The following is a 24312-nucleotide window of genomic DNA, read 5'->3' as shown; positions in this document are numbered from 1 at the left end:
AGGACACTCATTCAGTACCCAGCAGTCTCTTCTGGAGTTGCAGTTATGCTGAATGTTCGTTACATTTCTTTCACAGAAACAAGTGCTTCACTGCTTCAAAGAGATGACTCAAGCTTGGAAGTGTATCATCCAGCAGCAGAAAATCCTGACTAGTTTCCCTTTGATGTGCAACAGCAAAAAACCGTGGGTTATGTCCCAACATAAAGAGGGAGGGGGGAGAGAGAGTACTGTATGGTCTTCAATGCTAATTATTGACACCTTCATTCCCCCATCCAGGAAGATAAGTTTTAGGAGCAACTTCCTAAACTAGACAAATTTAACACTTTTTGTAACAGGCTTTCTGTTCATTTTGCAACAGAATTCTTCGATGTCCGCTAACTGTATAGAAGATGCCTCTTCCCTAGGGGGAGCCTTTAGGAAGAAAGCACAACCGCATTAAAGTTGGAAAGGGGAGTGTTAGGGGCTGGGTCCACTTCAAGGAAACCCTGTTCCATGACTGCAGGGCTGGTTGATGCCAAGAATGGACACTGCATGTCCTCAGTGCTGACCCTGTGGTGTGAAATTGTAGCTGTAAGGACTCCTGGTTGTGGAAATTACATACTCGGCTCAAAAAACTGCCTGCAACTGAACTCTTCCCTCTGTACAACATTGCTGTCGTTTCTTGAGCACAGGGAGTGGTGGGATTGGGCCCTGCGCTAGTACTGATTGGCACCCTGGCAGCTGTTGCTGCTGTTTTATCTACTGGGGAGGACAGCACAGCTTGGAAAACCTCGGGTTTCAGGCCAGAGCTGGAACCCAGGACAATGCATGCCTCTGGGCACCTTCTCCCCCACCCCGTTAGTGAATTACAAAACACGAGAGCAGCACTTCAAAAAAACAAGACAGTACAGACTGAACAGTTATTTAATTTTTAGATAGTGTAGTTAGATATGCAGTTACAACTCCCGTAACAGCTGCTACAAAAAAAAAGCACGTACAATACCTGGAGTTAAATTTAAAAGCAACTAGTCATTTTGCATAAAACAAACCAGTGAACCGAGCCTCTCTGCTAGAACTAGCTTTTGTAAATAAAGTGGTCAGAAACAATTAATAGGGAGTATGATAAAGGTCTGATTTTCGTCTCAAAAGTCATTAACATTGGAGCAGAATAGTACCCCATGGTAAAGAAATCCTCCAACTACATAAAGCAGGAGTTAAAAATTAGGACTTTCTTAAAGTATGTTTTGGGGTCTGTAGGTAAAGAAAACTAAAAACTACATCAAGCTCCAAACTTACAAAAAGTCAATATTGAATTGTAGCTAAGTGTAGATTCTTAAAAGTCAGTGAAACATCTCCTGTTCCGTGATTATCACAGTGATTATAAAAAGATCACGTTTTATACTGTAGCAAAACACCAGGATGCTGCAGTGTTTTCAGGAACATTTATGAAGTAGAATAATTTGCAGTAGGCTAGTTTTTAAATTCAAAGCACATAAGAAGTCCTGTAACAAACCCACCCCTGCTGCTTAATTTGTAATTTAGTACCTGCTCCTAGAAACTGTGTGTAGTCTAGTGAGTGGATAAAGGTCATGTGGCAAATTTTTGCATGTACATCACTGTACAATATTAGAAACAAAAAGTTGTTGAATTTATAAAAACTGAGCATTCTGTTGCCTCAAGCCTAACCTATGATTTCTCATTTTTCACCTGCCCAGGGAGCACCTCCAGAGTGAAGAGCGAGCACGCAGAAGCACAATCCTGTCTAGGTCACCTGATGTGACCCAGACTTTAGAATGGAATTTCACCCCACGGGCAGGACCGTAACGTGCCTGCTTTACCCCTTCAGGAGCCGTGCCTCCGTCTGGGTAGCAGGGAGACACTTACTTTGTGCTGGGAGCCTTCGCTAGAATCACTACACCCGAAGAGATGATACAGAGCCGTGTAAAGCAGGAAAGCAACGCGCCCCAGCACACGGGGTGCGTATTGCCTGCACTGTGCAGAAGGGAGGGCGGGCAGGCCCCTCGCAGCTTTAGTACAGCATACAGCTATAGGCACTAGCAGTAAAACAGGTGAAAGGTTAAAGGGAACGAAGAGTGGCCCCCTGTTCTGTTGAGAAGCCATCCTCCCCCGTGAGACAAGGCCGGCTTTCACGGGAACGCACAGTCGGTCAGCACTGAAATCCCTATAAATGCAATGTACCTGTTAAGAACACATTTCAGGTGCCACCAATAAAGGAAATATGAGACAAAATGAAGATGTTTCTTGGACAGTTGGATTTTGATGAGAAGCCAATACTGAAGATGCCTCTTCTGTTTGCCAATGAATATTGTTTTCCCAGTTGTCCTTTCAGACCCAAACCCTCTCAGTCTAACTACAGTAGTATTGCATCCTGTTAGTCCGTCGTCTTTTCCGTGACTGAAATTCTTCAAAGAAGTGCTGAATGTCTTCTCTTTTAACCACCTAGGGGAAGCAATATGAAACCCAAGTTGTGCTGCAAGAATTCAGTTAAATGATCCTTTTTTTTCCTTACATGTATTCCACATGTAATACACAAAACGTACAAAGCCAAGTATCCCGAATCTCTCTGATACAGTGAGCAAAACAGCTTTCCTGGTGTACCCAAGGAGACAATTAATGCCCAAATTCTGTTATAAGAGAATACAGAGAAATGGGCTCCCCAAACGCAGAACAAGCACATGGGGCAAAGGTCCTGATGGTATTTTGAACAGGTTTGACCACTTGTGCACCATCAGAAAAATTAACACAAGGCAAGATTTTCACTGGCTCACTTCAGGCTCATTAAAATGTAACTATAGCAATTTACCACATACGCCAACAAAATTCGTATGTTGATTAACAACAGCATGCAAATTCCTCCAGGAAAACAACTGACAAGACTGCTTGTCAATATTTAGTCAGTCCTTATTCTTCTAAGGGTTTAAATTCAATCTAAGAAAAAACAAAGGTTAAGAGCTTTTTCCCCCTGAATACTTTTCCTAGAGCAACAGAAGTTTTAAATTTAAGAAGTACTCTCAGTACTTTATGGACAGATTTCTGTAAGGTCCCTGTTATCTCTCAACAATGTCAGTAAGGAAATACAACTTAAATTCCAATCAAATCAGGGATTTCTGATTTCTGCTGCAGTACCAGCAACTCCAAAAGACAGGAGAAAAATATTATAACAGCATCATTGGATTCAACACCCACCCCTCAACAGTACTTTAACACACGTTTTCTGGCAAACAAATTCTGCGAGTTGCCCCTTACCGTTCCCTCATCTGCAAACCTCCTGAGATAGTCCGTCAGTTCTGTCTTTAAATCATTGTATTCTGGATGGAGAAGCGAAGGCAAGGGAAAGAAGACAAAAAAAAAAAAACAAGAAGATATCCAGCTTTACTGTAACACTGGCTCAAGAAGACAACTTGTTCTGCTTCCACTTATCATTCATTAGATTTACTTGAGATAAATCTAGGTTTGAACTGGATTATAAATAATAATAATAAAAAGAAAGGCAAGTCCAGGTAAACATGAGAAGCCTTATAATTTATCAGACTAGCCTATGTAGTCTGAGTATCTGTTCAGGTGATCTTCAGAGAAATGTATAGAAGTTCAGCGAGTGAATTAGTACAATTAATTAAAAGACCACACCTGCTCCCGACTTCCCACTGCAAAAGCACGCATGGGTGGTGGTGGGAAGTCCCAGCCTGTAACTCAGGGTTGGGCAAGTGTCCTCACCAGAGCGCAAAGTCCTCACACAGACGAGGGAAACACAGCTCCAGTTATAACACACCTCAGCACTGCCTTGTCAGTATACCCTGCGGCAGAGGTGCCAGGAAGCACCCTGCACCCCAGCTTCACACTGCTGTCACTCCCCCGAACAACAGGAGATGGCCAAAACAACCAAACAGGGCAAGATAAATAAGCCAGCTGGCAGAAGTGTAAATTGATGTTTAAATATTCATGTTACAAGAAATTACCATCAATACAGTATCTAAGATGTTAAATAGGGGAAAAGTTCCCACACCATCCAGTTCCTCAATGTAAGTTAAAGTTGCAACAACAGGCCAGAGAGGACAAACTTCTCTAGAGTAATCCTGACGGATGTGAGCAATCTGTCATACAGTCTCCTACATGTTACTTCAAAAACAGTTTGACACCACACTGCAAGACCTGATACTGATCTCTTATGAGAAACCGTTCACTTAAAGCATTAAGGCAGATTCCAAAAAAGCAGCTGTATTTACCACAGATGAGTTCTACTTGCTGGACTCTGTTCATGCTGTTAAGGGTGTCCATTAAAGGATCTCTCCTCTCGGTTTCTTGGTCACTGGTACCTTTATTTTCGTAAGCCAAGACAGTGTCCCATTCATCTGTCAGGAATGGGACTTCAAGCTCTGAATACATTTTCTGGAGAATAAAGTAAAAGTTACTTTTACATTACAAAACTTCTCAGATGCAGCTGTCTCACCCAATCCTTTTTGTGTTCAGTACCACAAATAATAACAATAAAATTAATAATGTAAACTTTGTATCCAGCATTTCAGACATCTCCCCATAGCAACTTCCAAAGCAATACTGGATTCAAGCAGCAAAGAAAATACAAACATTTAGAAGCTCCTTCGTGCTGTATTAATTCCAAAGGATTCAGTGTGTTTCTTTATGTGGTGTGGAAGGGTTTTTTAGGTGTTTACATGCAGAGTAAGAACATTTACACAGATTTCATCTACAAGCTTCCCTTCCAAGATGCTCTGGGAGCTCCTCCCTGCCTCGCCCCCATCAGTGATGGGAATGAAGAGAGAATACATACCAAACAAGCTTCACAGGTACATAATTTGCTTCTCCAGTTCGATGGCCAAAAGGTGGCAGTATCTTTTTTTAAAAATTGCTTGCTTTGGAGTTCTTTCAGCTTGCAGACTGGCTCCTCACTCTTAGTAACTACCTGAATTAAAAAAAGAGTGTTCAGTGCTCTGTAATGTCACTTCAAATACACTGTTCTTTTCAGCATGCCATTTTCCTTATGCAAGATTTTTCTTTTGCCTCAGACACACTTATTTTTACAACCTATATTACCATTGCATCCACACAAGGATTCTGATGTGGTTTTAGCAGTTTCCACTGGAAATTTCTGTAGAAATTTACTGCAATAGCCATAAATGTTTAAGCAATCAGAGCTGGACTATCATGCAAATGCAGCTACAATGTGTAATACCTCTGTATTAGAACAAACTCAGAAGATACCTGAGCGTAAAGGCCAGGTGGCTGACAGGAAGGGATGGATCTAACCTATCTGCAAGCAGACGTTACACCCCTGTCACCCACTTGTACAAGGGGGTTCCACAGCCTGCGCTGTGCTCCACAGAGACCGCACGTTCAAAGTGTCAGTGAGTGAAGAGGAACACTGAAACAGACTGAAAGCATTTACCTCTTCACTGAACCTATACAGAAAGAGGTTGGCTTCACTTCACCTCTCGTCAGTACGAAGATGTACAGGACAGAAAAGAAGGTCTGTTTTACCTCTGGACAAGCAGACCCAGAGCTAGTGGATGGTTCATTAAACTGCTCCACTTGATTTTCCTCCTTCGTTTCTTGGTGTTCCACTCCACTTTCTTTTTTTATTTCTTTCTTCTGCTCTTCGCTTTCCTCAGCTTTCAGGACAATCCCTTCATCTTCAAGGGAGTTCACTTTGGTCAAAGCAGGAACTGGAAGACACGTACCCACGTAAGTGAAAATACTGTGCCAGACAATGTACAGGCTACCCACCAACGTTCTCTGCTTCACAGTGCAACGTCAAAGAGTACCTAGATCACATCGTACACTGCAGGGTCCTGGACATATTCTACAGCTGTCCAAAGACACAGTAACCTAGGTAAACAAAGAAACTGCTCCCTCTTTCACTATAGTCTTCTTCACCTCTCATACTCCCAAAATACTCTGCTTCCCAAAATCTAAGCCCTAGGAGCGGGGAAAAGGGTATCACAATTGAGGTAGTTCTGTACCAAGATGCTTGTCCTTCTTGACACCCCTTGATAGCTATGGCAGGTTCAGCAGCTGTTGCATACTTTTTTGCTGACTTTGTGTCAGTCTTTCATTTTCTCCAGACACACACACCAAAAACTCTATGACAGATTAACTACACTAACCACTTCCTTATTTAAAACAAGTTTTTCTTTTGATGTCAATTCAAATGTGTGCCCTGTGACATAGCTGGTTAGGAGGAGGAAAACCAAAAACAAACAAAAAAAAACATTCTGTACAGTATTTACATTAGAAAGAAGAGAACTCCAGGTAAGCCAGCTTGGAATCCTTAAAATTACCACTGAAATTTCTGGCGTATAAGAGATCAATCACCAGTTGATACAAGCAACATTTAGGAGACTACGTGAAACCAGCTCTTTCCACAGAAATCAAGCCATCTACCCTTGTGATCCCCCAGAGACCATACAGCAGACAGAGGCCTGGTGTGACCGTGGGCAACATGTGTCCTGAGCACAGCCACAGCTCTGCTCCAATTAAGGTGTTACACATTCATTTCAGGTCATTATCATTCACCCTTTGCTGCTCAGAGCCTGTCAGACTCAGCTGTTTGCCTCATTGCTTCCCTTAGGATGGCTCTTCAGTTCTTCGATCCAGTTTAGAAATTAGTTCCTTAAGACAACTATTAAATCTTCATCCATCTGTGTGCTAGCACATCTTTGATAAAATAAATGAGTGGGCACCACAGAATTAAGATTTAGGAACAAGAACTGCATTTTTTTTTTTACAGAACAGTTACTACAGCCCTGCACGTTCCACTGCTGAACGTGACTGTCCAATATAAAGAATGTAATTTCTAACAGTCACTTAAACTGTGTTATGTCGTTAATCAACCAAGTATGAGAAATACATGCTAACAAAATACTGGCTCATATATCTCAGTTTTCTTTACCTGCTAATTGCGATGCATAGGCCCACAGGAAATGGCAGTGATTCATGCAGGCTTGGCATACCATTTCATGGAAGTCTCCACTTTCAGGGGGAATTGCGCCAAGATGCTATCAAAAAGAAACAAGTACGCAGAAGTGAAATGTTCACTGAAAATTAACAGACTTAACTCTAGGTTTAGAGGAAATAAAGCATCAAATACCATCATATTTTCAGCACAAGCATATGCTCCTGCTAACTTTCCCCAATGATTATCAGTATAACTTAAAGACTGGAAGGAGCTGATAAAAATTCCAGGGAAAAACTGAAATAATTCTTTTCATCAACAGCCTTTTAAGCCTTCTACATACCCAGAAATCTCAGTCTTATCTTTATCTCATTTCTAAACGTTATTCTTCTGAACTGTCATAAACATAAGGCAGGTGAAGATACCTATTGCACACTGCATGTTTAAACTCTTAAATAACTTACGATTACCTCCTTACGGGTAAGAGGTGGTAAGCCTTCACACTGAACTTGCAAAGAATTAGGTCCCAAAGCTCTCCATAAACTGGTGAGAACTATTAAGGCAACTGAAAGCACTTACCAGCTTTCTTTTGAAAAGCACTCTTGCAAAGCTCACAGTATCCAGCATAACATTCTTAATACATACATTCATACAAAAGAATCCTATACTTTATCTACAGAACCCATACCTGAAGCCAACTGTCTTTTTTTTAGTTCTTTGATCCTGCAACTTCAAACATGGGATTTCACTCGTGCCCTCCAAGGCACAAGAAGCTGAGTCTTACATGTTAAGTAGGGCACTCACTGAAGTGCTGAGCTGCTTTTAAAAGATTTCCCCAAAGTTCATAATCAGGAACCAACTGTGCAGTTTGTCCCTTGGTATTTAAAAGAATTAGAGTCTAAAAAGCATTCTTCTGAATGAAGAACTATTCAGGTAGTTGATAATGATGTGTCTCAGTAAGAATCTTTTTCTCACCAATTCTACTGATTAGAATTTTCCAATTAAAGAGATGGTTATGGAGTTGTTATTTTATTCTGCAGCAGTAACCTTCAAAAAGGTAGAAGTCTTCCTAGGCTTTTTGGACTGGAGTGGACAGCAGTACAGGATTAAACTTTCAGTATTCCTTTGCATAGGATGAAAAGAAATACCTTAGAACTCATGTAATAATCTTTTGAGAACTACAGCAAACCTTCCCAAGTAAGAATAACCATGCAAACTTAACCAACACTAACTTATTTCTACGCAAATGGCAATTCTGCTACTTATAATTTCCTTACCCTTCCATGGAACCAGTCTTCACAAACTATGCATTGGATCATCTCATCTGGAATCTAGAGGAATGGTCATATTATTAGCATTAATTGCAACCTCCGGAATCTTTCACAAGCCTCAAACTGCAGTGTTATGCAAAGCCTGCTCAAGTGAATTGCATTTCCCTCTTCACCCACCCACCCACAGGGAGCTGCCATTAATAAGCAGTTACTGCTTCATTAGTCAGTTTGCTTCCCTGAAGTTCAACAGCACATGTAATTTGTCATATTACCAAGACTGTGGAAATTCCCATTTATTATTACAAAACTAGTTTTCCCAGTAGTGCAAGACATTCTCACATGAAAGAGCTGATAAAAGTTAATACACTATTGGTATCTTTCTTCCTACAAACAGAAATGCATGAACAGGCAGCTTAGCAAAAGAAAGATACCGATATTCCTGACATCATCAGGTTGATATAGGAATGCCAGAATCCTCACTGAACTGTCCACAATGCAGTACAGTACAAACTGCTTTGTTAGGAAACAATTATTAATGATTTCTTTAGAAATGTTTAGCTATCTCTGAACTTCAGAGAGGTGAGTTTATAAAATACTTGTTTGTATTTGAAAGACTTGTGCCTTCCTTATTCTGTAAAACACCTAACTTCTATGACTGCAAACAACAGTGTGTGTGTGCAATCCAAGCAGTATTATTTTAATACTTCAGACAGAGAAAAAGTGATCTGACTACCGTAAAGGGAAGCTAAAGCCAGTGCTACAGGACAGACTCTCCCCATCCCAGAAGCCTTATCACAGCGCTGTTGCAGGCACAAGGAAGCAGATTCTGGTCTCTCCTAACACGTGCAATGTGTTTATTCTGTGCTTGCCACATTTCTCAAGATAATGAGAAACCCATGCCCTAAGGGAACTCTGTAACTTTAGAGAGGAAAGCAGAAAGGACTGCAGCAGCGTTTTGTCCAAATGATGGTTTGTCCTCCTCGTCTGTCTTTAAGGCATAAACATATTCCATCATTAAAAAAAAAAATGATAAAGTAATTATTTTATACAGCACATGACAACCAAAAGCAATATGGAACATACGATTTATTAAAGTGGCGTCTTCCCAGTAAAGCAGCTCAGCGACCACCCTTTGCCCAAGGTTTTGCATAAATACCATCTATATATGATTACTAATGGTTTTTGTATTTCTCACCTCATCTTCAGGATCAGGATAAGGTCTTTTACAAGTACAGTATAATCCGTAGAAATTGTCATTATACTTATTTCCTGAATTCACCTTGCTCTTTTCCTAGGAGGAAAGGAAGAAATGTCTCAACAGACAATGTAGTGAAAAACAGAAGACAGAAAAACCCAATTCCTGTTCCACTTTAATTCCTAAAAGCATTCATTATACTCATCAGCTTGAAGATCCAAAAAGAAAGATACTATCCTGACATCCATGCTACACAGGAGCAGCAGATAGGGCACGTGAGGAATACTGAAGTTCAAAAGGAAAAAGTCTTTCCACTTTTGTAACAAATGGCAACTGTGATGTTTGTTAAGCTACTGCTAATCTAAAACAATGTAAGAGCTTTGATCACCAACCACACCTGCCTGCTTGCTGCCATTATAGCAACATCTGTAACTTATTGTGCACCTTCTACCCTCCATTTTTTTTAAACATCCAGACTGTGATCCAAACCCAACTTTTTGTTTAATCTTACCACTACGCTTCCACTAAATTCATGCCATATAAGCCTCACTCTACAGGAAAGGATTATCCAAATTACAAAACATGCGGAATGAAATTCAATTATAGGTAATCCCATTTGAAAAAAAACAGCAGCTAATACAGTGGCGGCCAGAGGGCTTCAGAACTGCACGTAGTTGCAGCCTAAGGGCACCATCAGCCCCTGCAGAAACAGCTGTGACCACTTATGATATTACTACAAATCCCTTTCTACCACTATTCTGACAAAGGAAGAATGGACGACGCGAGCACCTGGCACCCACGAAGTCAGCCAGATTAATGGACGGATGCTGAAGGTCACTTAACCTGTACAATTGATTTTGCACTAAACTGAAGGAGGAGGAACAACCACGTGACCCATTTCATTGACTCAAATGAGAAACGGTAACACCTTAAAATTGTCACAGGGATCTGTAGGGATCTGTCTCTGTAGGGATCACTGGACTGCAGCCCCAGGCTAACTAGCTCTGGATCTGTCCCAGTTCTGTCAGAACAACATGGGCATACACAAAACCACTTGCTGTTTCTACATGTGAGCTGTTATTACCCTGGGAGCAGCCCTGCAGGCAAGCCAAGCAGCTTCCTGCCGCTGCTTCCCAGAAGACTACCAACTACTTGACGAGTCCAAAATGCCCACTGAGTATGAAAGCACAAGGGGTTTAATACAGTAAAAAACAATCCTGTCAGTAGGCTCTGGTGACAACCTAACAAAAAAGATTAGGGCAGTAATGCCACCAAGAAGAAGGGGAAGGAACTGTTCCTTTGAAAGCAGCACAACTTTAGTTTTCCTTAATGCAACTGCAAAACTGCACCCCAAAAGGTTCTCCTGAAGCCACCTTAAAGCTAACGTGATGGATTAGTGCAGGCACCATGACATGTTTCTGGCATTATGCTGACCATGGATGCAGAACTGCTGCATTCATGGATGACAAGGATCAAATGTTCTCTCTCCTTGCAACATTTTCCTTTGGTCCTTCACCAGTTTATCTATCTCCTGCTGTGATACTCCCACCTTGTTTAACTTGCTGGGAAAAGCAGAGGCATCGCATGAGTCAGCACTGGCTGAGGCGAGGCACCAGCCTCCCAAGACTGTTATTTTGATTCTGTGTGTATGAAACCTACATCTAAACTTACTGGGAGTAACTTGCACTGCAGATTTTTGAACTTGCTATTTCCACAGTCACAGCGGAAGTTCCTGGAAAGAAAAACACAGCATTTCAGGTTTTTTATTAACTGAAAACACGTTAGTTTTTGTGTTCGTAACAATTCCCAGCAGTTTATTAGGAGCCATAAAAACATTTTTGCATCTATTTAAAGAACAGCATCAGTCAGAACTGGCCAAAAGGCCTTGCAGCCTTACCCTCTCACATGGTGTTCTCGGCAGATCTCGGCTAACACCATCATTTGCAACAGTGCTTGGCTGGGAGACCGCAGTGGCACAGCTAACCCCCGGTGCTGCAACTACCACACTCCAGAACACGAGCACGTGTGTTGGTGAAAGAGGAGTGTGAACCGGTTCGTTTCTGAATGCTGGATCCGTGAAGGTGATTAAGCTCTTGTTTCCTACTCAGACACCTCAGCTCTCACTTAAACAGGGTTGGTGTGCCAAGGGAACGGGGGAACACGGGTGCCTCAGTGACCTGACCTCAGCTGCCCGCGCAGTTGTGCTGGGGGTGGTGTATTGTGTGTGAGTTACACACCGGATCGTTGCCCCGCCCCACTGAAATGTGTTACACAGCGGAGGAGGCTCTGGGGAAATTCCCCCGGGCCAGCTCCCCTCACCCCACAGCCCCCGCAGAGCGTCCCAGCACCCAGGGCCGGGCGGAGAAGGCGAGCGGTGACGGCCAGCGCACCCCGCCGCGCTCCCCAGAGCGCTGAGGAACCGACCGCGGCCTGAGGGGGCTCGAGCCGCCCCCGCCCGCCACCAGCGCGCGCGCTTCCCGCCGCCGGGCCGGGCCCGCGCCCCCGCCCCGCCCACCCCGCCCCGCGCCGCGCCGCCGTACCTCTTGGTATAGAGCTCGAAGAGGCGGTGGGTGCCGTGGCACTCGTAGCTGCAGGCCAGGCAGATCCCCGCCGGCTCCCCACCGGGAGGCGTGCAGGTGCTGCAGGCGTACAGCGCCTGCCTCTTCACCGCGCCCTGGGGGCGACACCGCCGCACGCTGCATGGGCCGCCGGGGGGTCCCAGCCCCGGGTGGCCCCGCCCACGCCCCGCCCCCCGACCCCAGGCCCCGCCCCCTGCCCCGCCAGGCCCCCGCCCCCGCTGCGCCAGGCCCCGCCCCCCGGCCCCGCCCAGGCCCCCCCGCGGCGCCCGGCCCCGCCCCCACCTGCGAGTAGCTGCAGCGCTCGTGGTCGCTGCCCCCCAGCACGGCCCGCGCCTCCTTCTCGAGCTCCTCGTTCTCCGCCAGCACCTCCGCCAAGGAGACCACGGGCTCCTCCGCGCCGCCGCCGCAGCCGCTCGCCGGCTCGGCGCCCTCCGCCGCCGCCGCCGCCTCCATCGCGGGAACGCGAGGCCGAGGGCGAGCCGAGGCGGGAAACATGCAGCGCAGGCGCCAGGGGGCGCCACAGCGGAAGCGGAACCGCGCGCCCCACGTGACCGGGGCCTCGCGTCACCGAGGGGGGGAGCGGCGGGGCAGCCCGCGCAGCAGGCGGACGGCGGGCACGTGACTGCCGAGCGGCGCGGGGCGGGGCGGGGCGGGGTCGTCAGCCGGCGGGCGGGCTGTGCGCGCTTGCGGGCGAGCGCGCCCCCTGCGGAGCTTGGGCGGCGGCGCGATGGAGCTGGTGGCGGAGCTGCGGGACCGCGACGGGCGGACGCGCTCGGTGCGGGTGCCGTGCCCGGCGGAGGAAGGCGAGGACGGGCAGCTGCGCGGGCTGCGGCGGGCCCTGGCCGAGCTGCAGGAGCGGGTGGTGGAGCTGCTGGAGCCGCTGGTGCAGGAGGAGCGGGAGGCGGCGGGCGGCGGCGTGCCGCGCGGTGAGTGGCGGGGGGCGGCCGGCGGGGGCCGGGCGGGAGCGCGGCGAGGGGGCTCGGCGAGGGGGCTCCGCCGCCCCCGGGGTGTCCTCTCCGCGCCGCTGATCCGCGCCCCGCTTGAACCCTGGCAGGTGGCGTGGGGGAAGACGAGGAGGAGCAGGAGGAGGATGAAGGCGAAGACGAAAACAACATGGACACGGAGGCGAGTGCCGATGACCCGCCTCGAAAGCGGACGAAGGTCCAGCAGCCCTGACGGTGGCGTTGGGGACTGAGCTGCGGCCCAGAACGGGACGTTCCAGCGGTGCCGCCCGACAGCGCGCCCCGGGCCGTGCCCGGGCCGGGTAGGCCGCGCCGGCCGGGCAGGCGCCCGCGGCTCTTCTGCTCCTGCTGTAAAAGCGAAATGTGGGTCCCGACGCTGTTTGAATACGGAAGCCTTAAGGAAAGGGGCGCGTTGGCGTGAGCAGCGTGTTGCTCACAGGGTACCCGTGTTCTGCTGAGCTGAGTTTTTAGTAAACCAGATGACAAACTTAAAACTCTTCTCAGAAGGCTTCTGACTGCTACGTTTTTAATTACTTTTTCCAGGTCATAGTATTCCTTCACGTTGACTTGAACTATTTTAAAATAAAGTAATAAAATCTGGAAAGAGGTATTTGGTCAGATATAATCTTGAAATGGTACAAGACAACTCTTACTTGAATGGAGATAAAGCAATGTAAGACCACTATAGTATTTAAAGTTTGTTAAAAACACCAGCACAGATGTGACTCTCCATTCCTGAACAGTCCTACAACAGTGCTGTGCAGCCCTACAGCGTAAGATTATTTTTGCCTGTCATCTAAAAGGTTTATTCTAGTCACCCATCACTCATGTATTTTCCTGGGAAGGGCATAGACAAAGTAGACTGAAAAAGTTGGAAAGCTTGGTTTCAAAAAATCCTCGCTTTTAGTGACAGCCAGAAAGCTGACAAGTCAATGTGATTTTGGTAATTATCTTTAATATTACATAATTTAAAAACTGCTCTCTATCCCAAGTCTGGCTTCTCCAAATGTTTTTTCTTTTTTTTTTCATGCAGGTCTCAATCTTTATATACTTTCTTCCATCACTGAGTTTTATCCAGGTTGATTTCTAGGCTCATTCAGTAGCTAAATCAAAGTGAACATCAGAACTTAATATTCTGCCTATGCAAAACTCTTCAATGTTTCCTCAAAATAAAAAAAAAAAAATAAGAAAAAAGGAGAGTGATTTTTTTGAGATGCTTTATAAAAACAAAATTTGGGGTAGAAGCTAGGGGAAATGTAGTAGGGTTCTACACTGGTTGCTATAGTTCATGTAAAGGCAGGGAGGAGTTCAAATATTCCAGTAACACCTATGACTACATTATGAGTAACAGTTCTTGGCTGTATAAGTTATCATAACTCAATCCCTCTGCTAAGGTAGCTTGTTCCTATGATGATAATGCAGCATGTGGAATGTCGTTAAGGTAACAAATGCTTCTTAAAAGGGGAAAGTTGTCAACGTTTCCCATATGTTACTTTAATTCCCAGGTTTTCTTTGGTGCATGCTTCTGTGAACAGGCATAAAGTAATCATGATAGCCAGTCCACAGAGCTTACTGTGGAGCCTGAGAGTTTTCTCTAGCAGAAATTAACTGACTGATTTAATAGTGTGAAAAGCATTTTTTTTTCAGTTTCATGTGTTCCACTGGCATAGTTAGTTTATGCATTAATTATGGAAACTGAGCAAATCTTGAGATTTGTGTATGGAGGACAAAGTATCAGAATAAATTATGGGTGAATTTTTATTCACCATGAAGCACAAAATTGCATTAATTTGAAATAGTGCAAAAAAAAAGTTGGAAAAGAGGTCCAGTAAACATATTTTGGACACCTTTATGTACTCTTACTCTAAGAAATTCATACACCTTTTATTCTGTTAGCAGATACAACAGAGGCATAACGGAGGAGAGAAGACCAACTGAAGAGTAGGGAGCTTTAGTTGCCGAGGACCTAGGGTAAGAAAAAATTACACGAATTAATTCTGATCTCTTGTCAGGCTGCAAAATCTTTGTGTGATAAAATGGTTAAAGTGTTTTAGGGTAGATAGTTTATTGAAGGAAGTGGCAGTGAAGGAAGTGGCTTATCAAAATAGCAAAGGCAACATTTAGTACAAAAAACTTATCCTGATAAATGTTATCAGAAGGGCTCCTTCATGTGACCTGTGCTAAAGCGATGACATCTTTTATGAGCTCTGTTTTGCAGCTCTGGAAGCTTGTAGAGCTACATGTGAGAGTAGTGTTTTCCTTCCCCCCGCCCCTTCCAGACCGCAGGCCTAAGCACCCCAACAATGGTGTGAACTGTGGGATGGCTAAAAAGCAACATTTAACATTAGGCATGAATTTGTGGTCTTTATATATAAACTTTGTGTAAATAGTCCACTGGCAAGTCACAGGCTGAAAACCACTGGTCTAGGCAACAAACCCTAACTTCACTAGTGTGGGAATAAGTGCAGGTAATTAATACTCCAGTAATGGGATACTTCTTTTTTCTGTCAACCTGGACACAGTAACATGCTGCAGCTGAGCTCCAGAAGAGATCAACATGCATTGGGTCAAGAACAGCCACGCAAGTTTTAACTTCAATTAATCATTTTTAGTCCTTATTGCAGCCACAAAACTTTTAAACAATGAAAAGGGAACTGGAGCTTCATGGGGCCTTGAATAATTCTAAACTGTAGGCTTGCTTGTGACCTAAGTGCCCGAACTCACCAACAGAGAACTTTTCTGAGAGGTGCTACAAGCTAACCAGGCACAGAAAGCTTTGGTGTGATGGTTTTTTTTAATCTTTCTCCCTCTATATCTGTTTAGGACCGACCCCACAGCTGTGTTCTGAACCCCTTCTGAGGAGCCCCTTTCTCCCCCAGAAGGACTGCAGTCTCCCACCTCCTGTACTGTCCTTCTGGCCAAACAATTGGGAAAAGGTACAGGGGGCAACAGGGAGAAGCAGCTGGTGTTGCTTACTGGTCGTGGCACGCTTTTTCCAAGCAACCAAGTCAGACAAGTCAATGAAGCATACAGGTTTTTCCATGGCTGTGGGAGAGGCTCCAAAACTTCCTGAAAACAGAAAAACTAAAGGTTTCTTTGTGTGGAGAATATAGCAAAAGTCTGGGATGACTTTTACAAAGCTGTGCTAGAGAATGAAGTTTTATGCAGGCCATAAGTCAACTGTCCATCCTGCATTTTAGGTAGAGCAGATAAGCCTTGATGGAAGAAAGATGGCATACTTAATCTCTGAGATTGCTAGTGCTTGTGTACCTTAACCAAACTTCTGGCTGGCACAGAACAAGCCCAGTTCACCACCTCTGTGCTGTTCAGCATAGTTTGTATGTCTTCCTAATAGAACTTAGTTTTACTAGCCAGAAGGGGCTAGATGGATATCCTTACTGATAAAGGGGGAGAATGCTTGTATGTTTCTATTGAATTAAAAGAGCTGAAGTGATACTAAATTGAATTCTTGGTAGTAGTTAGATGAGAACCGACTACTTTTACTAGTTGCAAAACAGGACAGCAAAAATGTCAAAGCAAGTCTCCTTTACCTAGACTGGGATTATATCACATACTCTATTGTTCCTGCTTTGACATACTGAATTTGCTGATTCGAACAACTTTGAGACTAAATTCACAAAGAAATTTAACAGGTTGCAGTGTTCTGTGTTTAAAAAAAAGTTTAAAATCACAAGTATGATATTTATTAGGCACTCTGATGGTTCTGTGAGGGAAAGGGGACAATCCCATTATGCCTGATAATCAGGGCATTGTCTAAAAGTGCAAGGCCTTTCCTAGTTCCTAGTAGAGATTCACTCTCATAATTTTCATTAAAAGGGTTTGAGTGCATTTCACCCATTGCAGCCCCTGTGTAATTCCCACTCATTCTAGCTTAAAAGTTCATTTATACACAAGCTCCTACAGATATCAATCAGATTCTCTCCAAAATACACAGTAATCTGGCAGTTACGACATAATAATGTATCATGGGGCTTAATCTATGGTTAACACTCAGCAGTGTAAACAACTGAGCAGTGGTTTTGGCCACATCCGCTAGCCAAAATTTACTGGGCTAGTCATGGACTTTGAGGACTGAGAGTTGAGTAGAAATACCTTCTTGTGGCTGTGGCATGTTCTTTCTTACAGAAGAAACCTGTACCATAGGGCTAGCTTTAAGGAGAGCTAAAATGAGTCAGTTCTTACAAATTAACTACCTGATAAAGTTATTAAACTGCTTTCATGCATTAGGTCACATGTAGAAAAGAGGTTCTCATCCAAGACTGGTACATGAAAAGCAGCATTTTTTAGAAACTAATAGAATAATAAACTAGAGAGCATCCTTTTAAGAAGACAATGGACCAGGCAAGAGAAAATAAGGGAAGTTAATAGGTACCCTGCACAAACTGGTAAGTTTTGTTCCAAGGATAAGTCAATTCTCATATTTTTAATTAAAAAAGAAATCAAGCTTGCAGTTCTGCTTTGCTGCTGGAAGAAACGTGCTTCCTAGGAACACATTTCATTGCAACTTACTTCTCTCCAGGTTTGAAGGGCTGCAGCGCTCTTCATTGGACCTGCTCTCCCACCGGAGAAAGTGAAGAACAGGCCCAGCAGCACTTAAAAAAAATGTGGCAGACATCTTCCTGAGACGGGAAGGGGCTGTCAGGGGAAGGTCGAGCAGCTAATGAAACTAACACTCAGACTACCTAAGAGTGATGCTCAAGCAGTCTGACAAAGCTTTATCTTGTGATGATTGATACAAACACAATAAAAAGAAATCCAGGGTAGATGCCACAGAGATGAATATTCATCAACCTTGTGTTACAGCTACTCTCTTGGCAGAAAATTAAAGTACTGAATGATTGCTAAGCTGGCAGAGGTTAGCAATCTTCTGAGGACTTCATTACTGCCTCTATTATTATACAACTGCTGCTTCAGGAAGCTCTTAAAGATCAGGTCTGAGCTAACCCATTTCAAGTTAAAAAAGTAAAAATACCTTTCCCACCCCAAAGTGGAAGTTGCAGCAATTAATCTTTTCTGCCCACTCAGTGAAAAGAACTAAACAGATTTGTATGAGCAAGTGTATTTGTATGAGCAAGTAGATTTGTATGACTAGTATAAGCTAGTCTCGAATCTTTTATTAATGCCATTGCTGTAGAAACAGATTCGCGCTGTTACCTGTCATTTACAATCAAGAACTAATTGAGTAGTACTGTAGTCTTTAAAGAGGTTGTAAAACTTCTTGGAACTTGATTATGCCTTGTAGATTATGTCAATTTGTGTTACAGGCAGTTATCTTCTGTGACTGAGAACGAATTAGCCTTGACACTATCTAAAAATCTTGACACTATCTAAAAATCAGGACAATCAAGCTTAAAGTTATTTCACTACTTCTTTTAAAAGACTACAGTAAAAAAACAATTTAATCATTAATTTTTATAGTCTTACCTTTACTTACTCTGTGAGTAACACTTCACCTATTGATGTTCCACTGGTGCCAAAAATGCTGGAAGCACCTGCAGAGGTAGCTTTCCTCTTCTCCTAGTCCTATTGTCTAGTATTCCTATGCACTATGTTAATAGTTTATACTAATTCTCTCCACTGCTGCTTTCCACCTCAAGCTCAAATCCTTACAGACATAGCATTTGCTTGAATTAGATGATTGTGTCTTTCTGTAGTTAGTTGTAAAGCTCATCCTTGTTGACAGCTTAAACCAAAACCAGACTTCTGATGGAAAAGTCTACAAACACAAACCTCCATTCTCTAAGTCACCGCTGCGCCCAGCACGTGCTTCACATCCAGACAGCTTGGCTCATCACATCAGGCATGCTGATGAATTTGCTAAAGGCCACATGCTTGCACATCAGAAACTTAGGCAGTTCTTCCTATCATTTTCTATTTTTGATGCTTCCTCTTATGTTGTTCTTCTCTAAATAACTCCATCTAGACACAACATAACTGCTCAGTTTAAAAACTGCAGCACCAAGTTAAAAACATAGTCCAGCCAGAGGTATCTCCCTGTTACACAAAGGCAGAGAAATGACAAACGGATTCAGTTGCATCCAGCCAGCCCCAAAACTTAAGGCTACAGACAAGTAATTAGGGCACAGAGCATAAAAGGACAACAAAAAAGAACAACCAAACATTACACACTGAGGGAAGGACAGGAGAGTAAGCTACAGCAGCTGACTGCCAGCACTGCTATTGAGCAAAACATAAGCAAAAAAACCCCAACATTGATATATGTCTGCATTAACACACTCCTGTTTATAAACATTGAAAAGTTTTTATTTTATAGATAAATAAGATGGTTATTTTTAAAGTTAGGAAACAACACAGCTTAAAGCTCTGACTCCCAAAGATACAAGTCAGAGTTTATATTTTATTCTTACTCCGGCATATTAAGATGGCAGCTTCCTCCTTTTCATATTGCACTTAGAACTTAAAACCTTCTTGTAAAGGCTGCGTTGTTTTCAGGTCCTAGCACCGATGCTGGTATTTGAAACCAGTGTCTCAAAATATCTCCAAATGCAAACAGAAAGTTTAAGGTGTTGTAACTACCATGCTTAAACATAGCAACACTGAAAATAGTGTTCTCTTTCCAAAGCAAGAGAAAGCTGATACTCTCCAGGATTCCCTTAAAGTAGTCAGAAATGGATTAGTATTTGTGATGATTAGGTACTGACAATCACATACAATTGAAATTATAATCGAGGAGTTTGGTTCATAATTGTTTTGGGCCTACTGCTTTTGAAGAGTGTACTTTGCACTGTTTTCGCATTTGGAAGGTTACTTCCATCATAGCTGGCTCAAAAATTTAGTTATTCTAATAAGAAGCAAAAAAGGACAAGAAGAAAGAACAGATCTGACATTATTAAAAATACACAATCCAGTAGTTAGAATTAAATGCTATGCCAAAATAGCACTGAAAAATAGAGGTTGAGACTATGGTAAGAAATCTCAGTGGAATTTCAGTATGACTGAAGAAATTTGCATTCATTGGAGGAATGAGAAGAAGGTTTCTTACTGCTTCAGATTTCTGGGAGAAACATGGTTATCTGTCTCACAACCTGTTTGTACCATTCCCCCAAGCTAATACCAGTTAACTTTCCCAAATCCAAAGTTTTTCCTCATACATGAGTGCTCCCAGAACATGCTTTTGCATCATGTCCGGAGGGAAATTAGAATCATAGTAAATGCCAATCACTTGTAATTTTATCAAAGGAGATTTCTATGGATAGGAGAAGGAAACACAAATGAAGTTTTGTGCAGACTATCGGCCAACTCCAGCACAAGCTGCTTTTGACACAGCAAGAAAAGAGTTTAAAGCACCAACCTCCAGGCCTATGCCACTCCTCACTGCCTACCTACTACAAGGTGGTACTGTTGTGGTCACTGAAAAAAAGTAAGCTACCACAGACAAAAAAGTACCTTTTTCTCTTTAAAAGTGTGCACAAACTTTATTTTTTGCTTCCTGTATTTATATCTAAACTTATTTTTTAAAAATTCATTAAAAACCAGCACTGATGTAGATATTTATGACTAAAAAAAAAAAAAAAAAAAAGAATTGTGTTAAGTGCAGCTTTTATAATCATGTTCTGATTTTTTTTCCTTTTACATTTACCACAAAAGAAGTATCTTTTCATTGATTTTACTCCAAGGGAAAACATAGGAAATCACTTTTTTGCACAGAGGAGTAAAGTCATGGACCAGAAACTTATTTCCCGGCAGGACGTTTCAGATGGAGTGTTGCAATTTTGCATCATTAAGGCAAAATGAGGAATACTTCCATCAAGTGTCACATAGGGCTCTCCCACTCTGGCCATTCTGATAGACCCATATTTAAAAACCTTTGAAGTTACTTTTTTTTTTTTTTTTTAATAGAAAACAGTCACTCTCCTCATTGCTTAACAGTTTGAAAGAAAAGGCTCTTTCCAGCCTTCACTCAGAACTTGAGTCGTGTGATTAGATCAGGCATATGCAATTGCTCCAAAACAGCTGCAGAAACTAGAAATTGAGCTAAGTGTCAATCAGTTGTAATCTACTGATCTGATTAGAGGCCTTCACAAATGTTTGATGACGATTGCAAATAACAGCCAAGCAGATAGGAATGATGCAATACCCAACAGTTTTGGGGTCAGCTCTTGTACAGGAATAGAGGAACAAGAACATCTGTAAATATGGTATTAAAAATATTAGAGTCCACAGCCAAAAGGGCAAGGACAGCAGTCGTACTTTTAAGGAGTGCGTCCATGTGGTTCCTTCCTGTGGTTCCTTGGGGTGTTGCTGAATGTGCTCCAGTGCTAGTTTGTTGTAAGTCTCATTGATTTCAAAGACGTAATAAAAAGCTGCAGCACTTGCCAACAAGTACAAGCCCACACCAATCCATCCCATCCTCTGGCGGAAGTTCATCATTCTCCATGCTCTGCACCTGGAACAAAAGGCAACGCATACATTCAGTAGAGCTTGGAGAAAGAGGACATACAGATGCAGCTTGGTTTTCATATGTTAACTTTTTATAATTTTTTCATGACACGTTAATAAAAACAGTGCACACGCCCATTTCTGAAGACCTGAGTTATCTCTACATCAGAGAAAATCATACTACTATGTCAGCACTAGGCTAATGGTAATTCCGTGCAATGCTCCATCCATGGCTCTGGCTAGTGTAGGGCCTGCTAGCTATCAAGTTATACCAGGCTAAAGTCAAGTACTGAGGGAACAAAACAGAAGTCATGAATTGGGTAAGTTACTTATCCCACCTGCCCTCTAGCCACAGGGTGGGGATAATACAAGACTTCCTATAAAAATAGGAAGCCTGTAAAGTTCTTTGATGTCTGCAAGACAAACACACGGCTAGCCAGCCAGTAACGGGAGTTCATCGCTGCTTCTTTGCAGTGTAGCAACGTCCAGTTTTATTGAGGTTTAGCCAAGTGCCTATCTAAAGGGACCACATAAAAGGACATTTTCAGTTTGCACATGGGAAGATAGGCACTACAGGTATGTATTTGTACCCATTTGCACACATGAAGACCCTATAAGCATGTTACCTGCACCTAACTGTACTTCTGCTCTACCTAACTGTACTTCTGCTCTACAGTTGCAGTATGCCTTCTGGAGGAAAGGAGTTGAACTTCTGTACTAGTTACTGCCTCAGTGCAGAACAAACCAGACACCAGTCAAATGGCACTTTTCAGAAGCAGCAGAAATTACTGAAGCACCGTAGACACTACTGGGATCCATTTTAGCTGCTTTAAGATCTCCAGCTGGCTGTAGGAGTCTAGGTGACTTGAAACACTCTTCAAACCGGTCATAAACACTCTAGCTGCAGTACCTCTGCCAAGAAGTCATCACAACCTTCCCTCAAAACAGCCCTTAGGCAGGGCAAAGAGAACCACCGCTTCACTGCAGCTGGTTAAAGAGTTATCCTAACAAATATACTTTCTCAACTGTTGGGGTTTTAACTTTCCTAGCATTTTTCAGAGAGGGGTAAAATCAATTTATGCAGCATTGTTTTAAGAAAATGTATCAGGCTTTAAAAATACTAGGCAGAAATGCTTGTTTAAGGATGATTTATGCATCCAGAACAATAACTATTAATAGAAGACACTTTACTGTAATTGGTAAAAAAATAATTACACCTTTCTAAATCCCCCCTCCCGAGGCCAAATTAATCTGTCTGGTTAGCAATCTTGAAAGACCTCCTGGTTTTCCAAATCTGAAGGATAATCCTCAGTCCTGACCTGACAGCATCTGATCAGGATAGCCCTGGAGAAGTAGTTCTGGCCCTCACACTGCTGCATCTATGGTGGCTAAAAGAGTCAAACATACAGTGACAGTAAATACCTCAGAATGCCATTACTTATGTCTGTGACAGCTATTTGATGTTTAGCTTACACTTCTATACAACTTAACAGTATGTTTCGCTTTAATACACCAATCTAATACTTTTAGTTGGACAACCGAAAAATTTGTGTAAGAACCTGTTAATCCACTGGGTAAAAACTCAAATTCCAGAGTCCATGTTTACCCAGCAGCTAAGTCACTGTCCGTTTTTTCCAGCAGTTAGGGCATTTCAGAGATGGCCAACAAGTAGTTGCCTTCGAAGAAAATAGTCTTCAAAAGGAATGCACATATTAAAAGCACAAACGCTATTAAAACTGCAGTAGATTTAAGAAGGTAAACACTAGTTGCTTTGCTCCTGCCCTTGCGAGGCAGCAGCAGCCAGCAGAGGAGCCCCAGCTCCGGTGACGCCGAGCGGGGCAGAGAGAACGCCCGGAGTTTTCTCCTCGTTTTCCGTTTCAGGCACGAGTTTTACTTGCAGCTTTCGGAGATACCTGCGATGGTTACCGGCGTCGTTCACCCCCAGCCCGCGGGTGCGCCGGGGCTCTCCTCTCGCCACAGGCCGCGCAAACCAGCCGCCGGCGACGCCCGCAGCGCTCAGCCCTCCCGCCAGCGCTCGACCCGCGCTCCAGGCGAGAGGCGCTCCCACCGCCACGGCCCTTCACCGGCGCCGGCAGCCTCTTACCTTCCTCCAGCGGAGAAGGAGGGAGCGGGAGGGCGACGGCAGGCAGCCCGCTCCCCTCAGCCCGCGCCGCCGCGCCGGGAGGCGGAAGGGCCCGCCAGCCCACCGCGCCGCTGCCGGCCCGGTGCCATCGCCGCCCGGCCGCCGCTCCGGAACCGCGGCACTTCCGGCATGCGGAGAAGCGCTTCCGGTGCGCGGCCGTCTGCATCCGGGGCGGGGCCGGGCCGGCCCTACCCGAGCGGGGCGGGTTGGCCGGTAGCCATCTTGGCTGGGGCCCGCGCCCCGCTGCGGCGGCGTTCGCCTCGCCCAAAATGGCGGCCGGCCTTTATGGCGGCCTGGCTGTGTCGGTGTTCATTTCCTTTATTCACCCTTCAGTGGCCGCCGGTGCGGCTGTGGCTGCCGGTCCCGAGCTGCCGTCGCTTCTGCGCTAGTGCTGCTTCACGTAGTGGTGGAGGAGAGGCCGAGTTCGGGCGGCCCAGCCGCAGCGCCAGCCTCTAGCATGCCTCAGTGGGCAGGCCTGTGCCCCAGCGGCCTGGCACAGCGCTCGCCTCTCTCCACGCGTTTGTTTTAGTTGCCCAGGCTCTGGAGGAGAGCAGAAACTCAGAACAGTTGAATTTTGACAGCTGGCTGCATTAGGCAGGTGCAATGTGTAACAATGCATCAAGGGAAATACCAGTAGAGATGATTACATTGTGGAACAGTCTCCAACAACTGACATAAATGTACTTAAAAACCAGTACATGTTAAGAGGTAAATGTATTACTGGCATATTTCTATTGAATTAAATTATTAGGAAATACAGTACTGGGAAAAAGCCTTTAATAAAGCCAAAAGATGATCTAAATTGACATAAAAAAATTTTCTGATTTGGTCAGG

The 24312-nt window shown here is 44.1% G+C and overlaps 3 protein-coding genes across 3 annotated transcripts; 1 reads left to right on the top strand and 2 right to left on the bottom strand.

Annotated features, from left to right (window-relative positions):
• Window positions 1–916: 916 nt before the first annotated feature.
• Window positions 917–12447, bottom strand: UBR7 (ubiquitin protein ligase E3 component n-recognin 7). The gene is made up of 11 exons (XM_068399800.1): window positions 12235–12447; window positions 11914–12047; window positions 11045–11105; window positions 9374–9469; window positions 8185–8238; window positions 6905–7010; window positions 5494–5678; window positions 4787–4918; window positions 4224–4386; window positions 3247–3308; window positions 917–2439 (listed from the first exon to the last, which is right to left on the bottom strand). Exons 1-11 carry the CDS (start codon window positions 12445–12447, stop codon window positions 2347–2349), a joined length of 1299 nt encoding a protein of 432 aa, XP_068255901.1. The 3' UTR covers window positions 917–2346.
• A 163-nt stretch (window positions 12448–12610) lies between these two features.
• GON7 (GON7 subunit of KEOPS complex) lies at window positions 12611–13520 on the top strand. The gene is made up of 2 exons (XM_068399801.1): window positions 12611–12878; window positions 13007–13520. Exons 1-2 carry the CDS (start codon window positions 12680–12682, stop codon window positions 13126–13128), a joined length of 321 nt encoding a protein of 106 aa, XP_068255902.1. The 5' UTR covers window positions 12611–12679; the 3' UTR covers window positions 13129–13520.
• Window positions 13521–18220: 4700 nt separating this feature from the next.
• On the bottom strand, window positions 18221–23573 carry LYSET (lysosomal enzyme trafficking factor). The gene is made up of 2 exons (XM_068399665.1): window positions 23440–23573; window positions 18221–21342 (listed from the first exon to the last, which is right to left on the bottom strand). Exon 2 carries the CDS (start codon window positions 21324–21326, stop codon window positions 20931–20933), a length of 396 nt encoding a protein of 131 aa, XP_068255766.1. The 5' UTR covers window positions 21327–21342; window positions 23440–23573; the 3' UTR covers window positions 18221–20930.
• Window positions 23574–24312: the final 739 nt, after the last annotated feature.

Source organism: Nyctibius grandis, chromosome 4 (genome assembly GCF_013368605.1).
Source record: "Nyctibius grandis isolate bNycGra1 chromosome 4, bNycGra1.pri, whole genome shotgun sequence".
NCBI lineage: Eukaryota > Metazoa > Chordata > Aves > Nyctibiiformes > Nyctibiidae > Nyctibius > Nyctibius grandis.
This window is presented reverse-complemented; position numbering and strand designations above follow the sequence as displayed.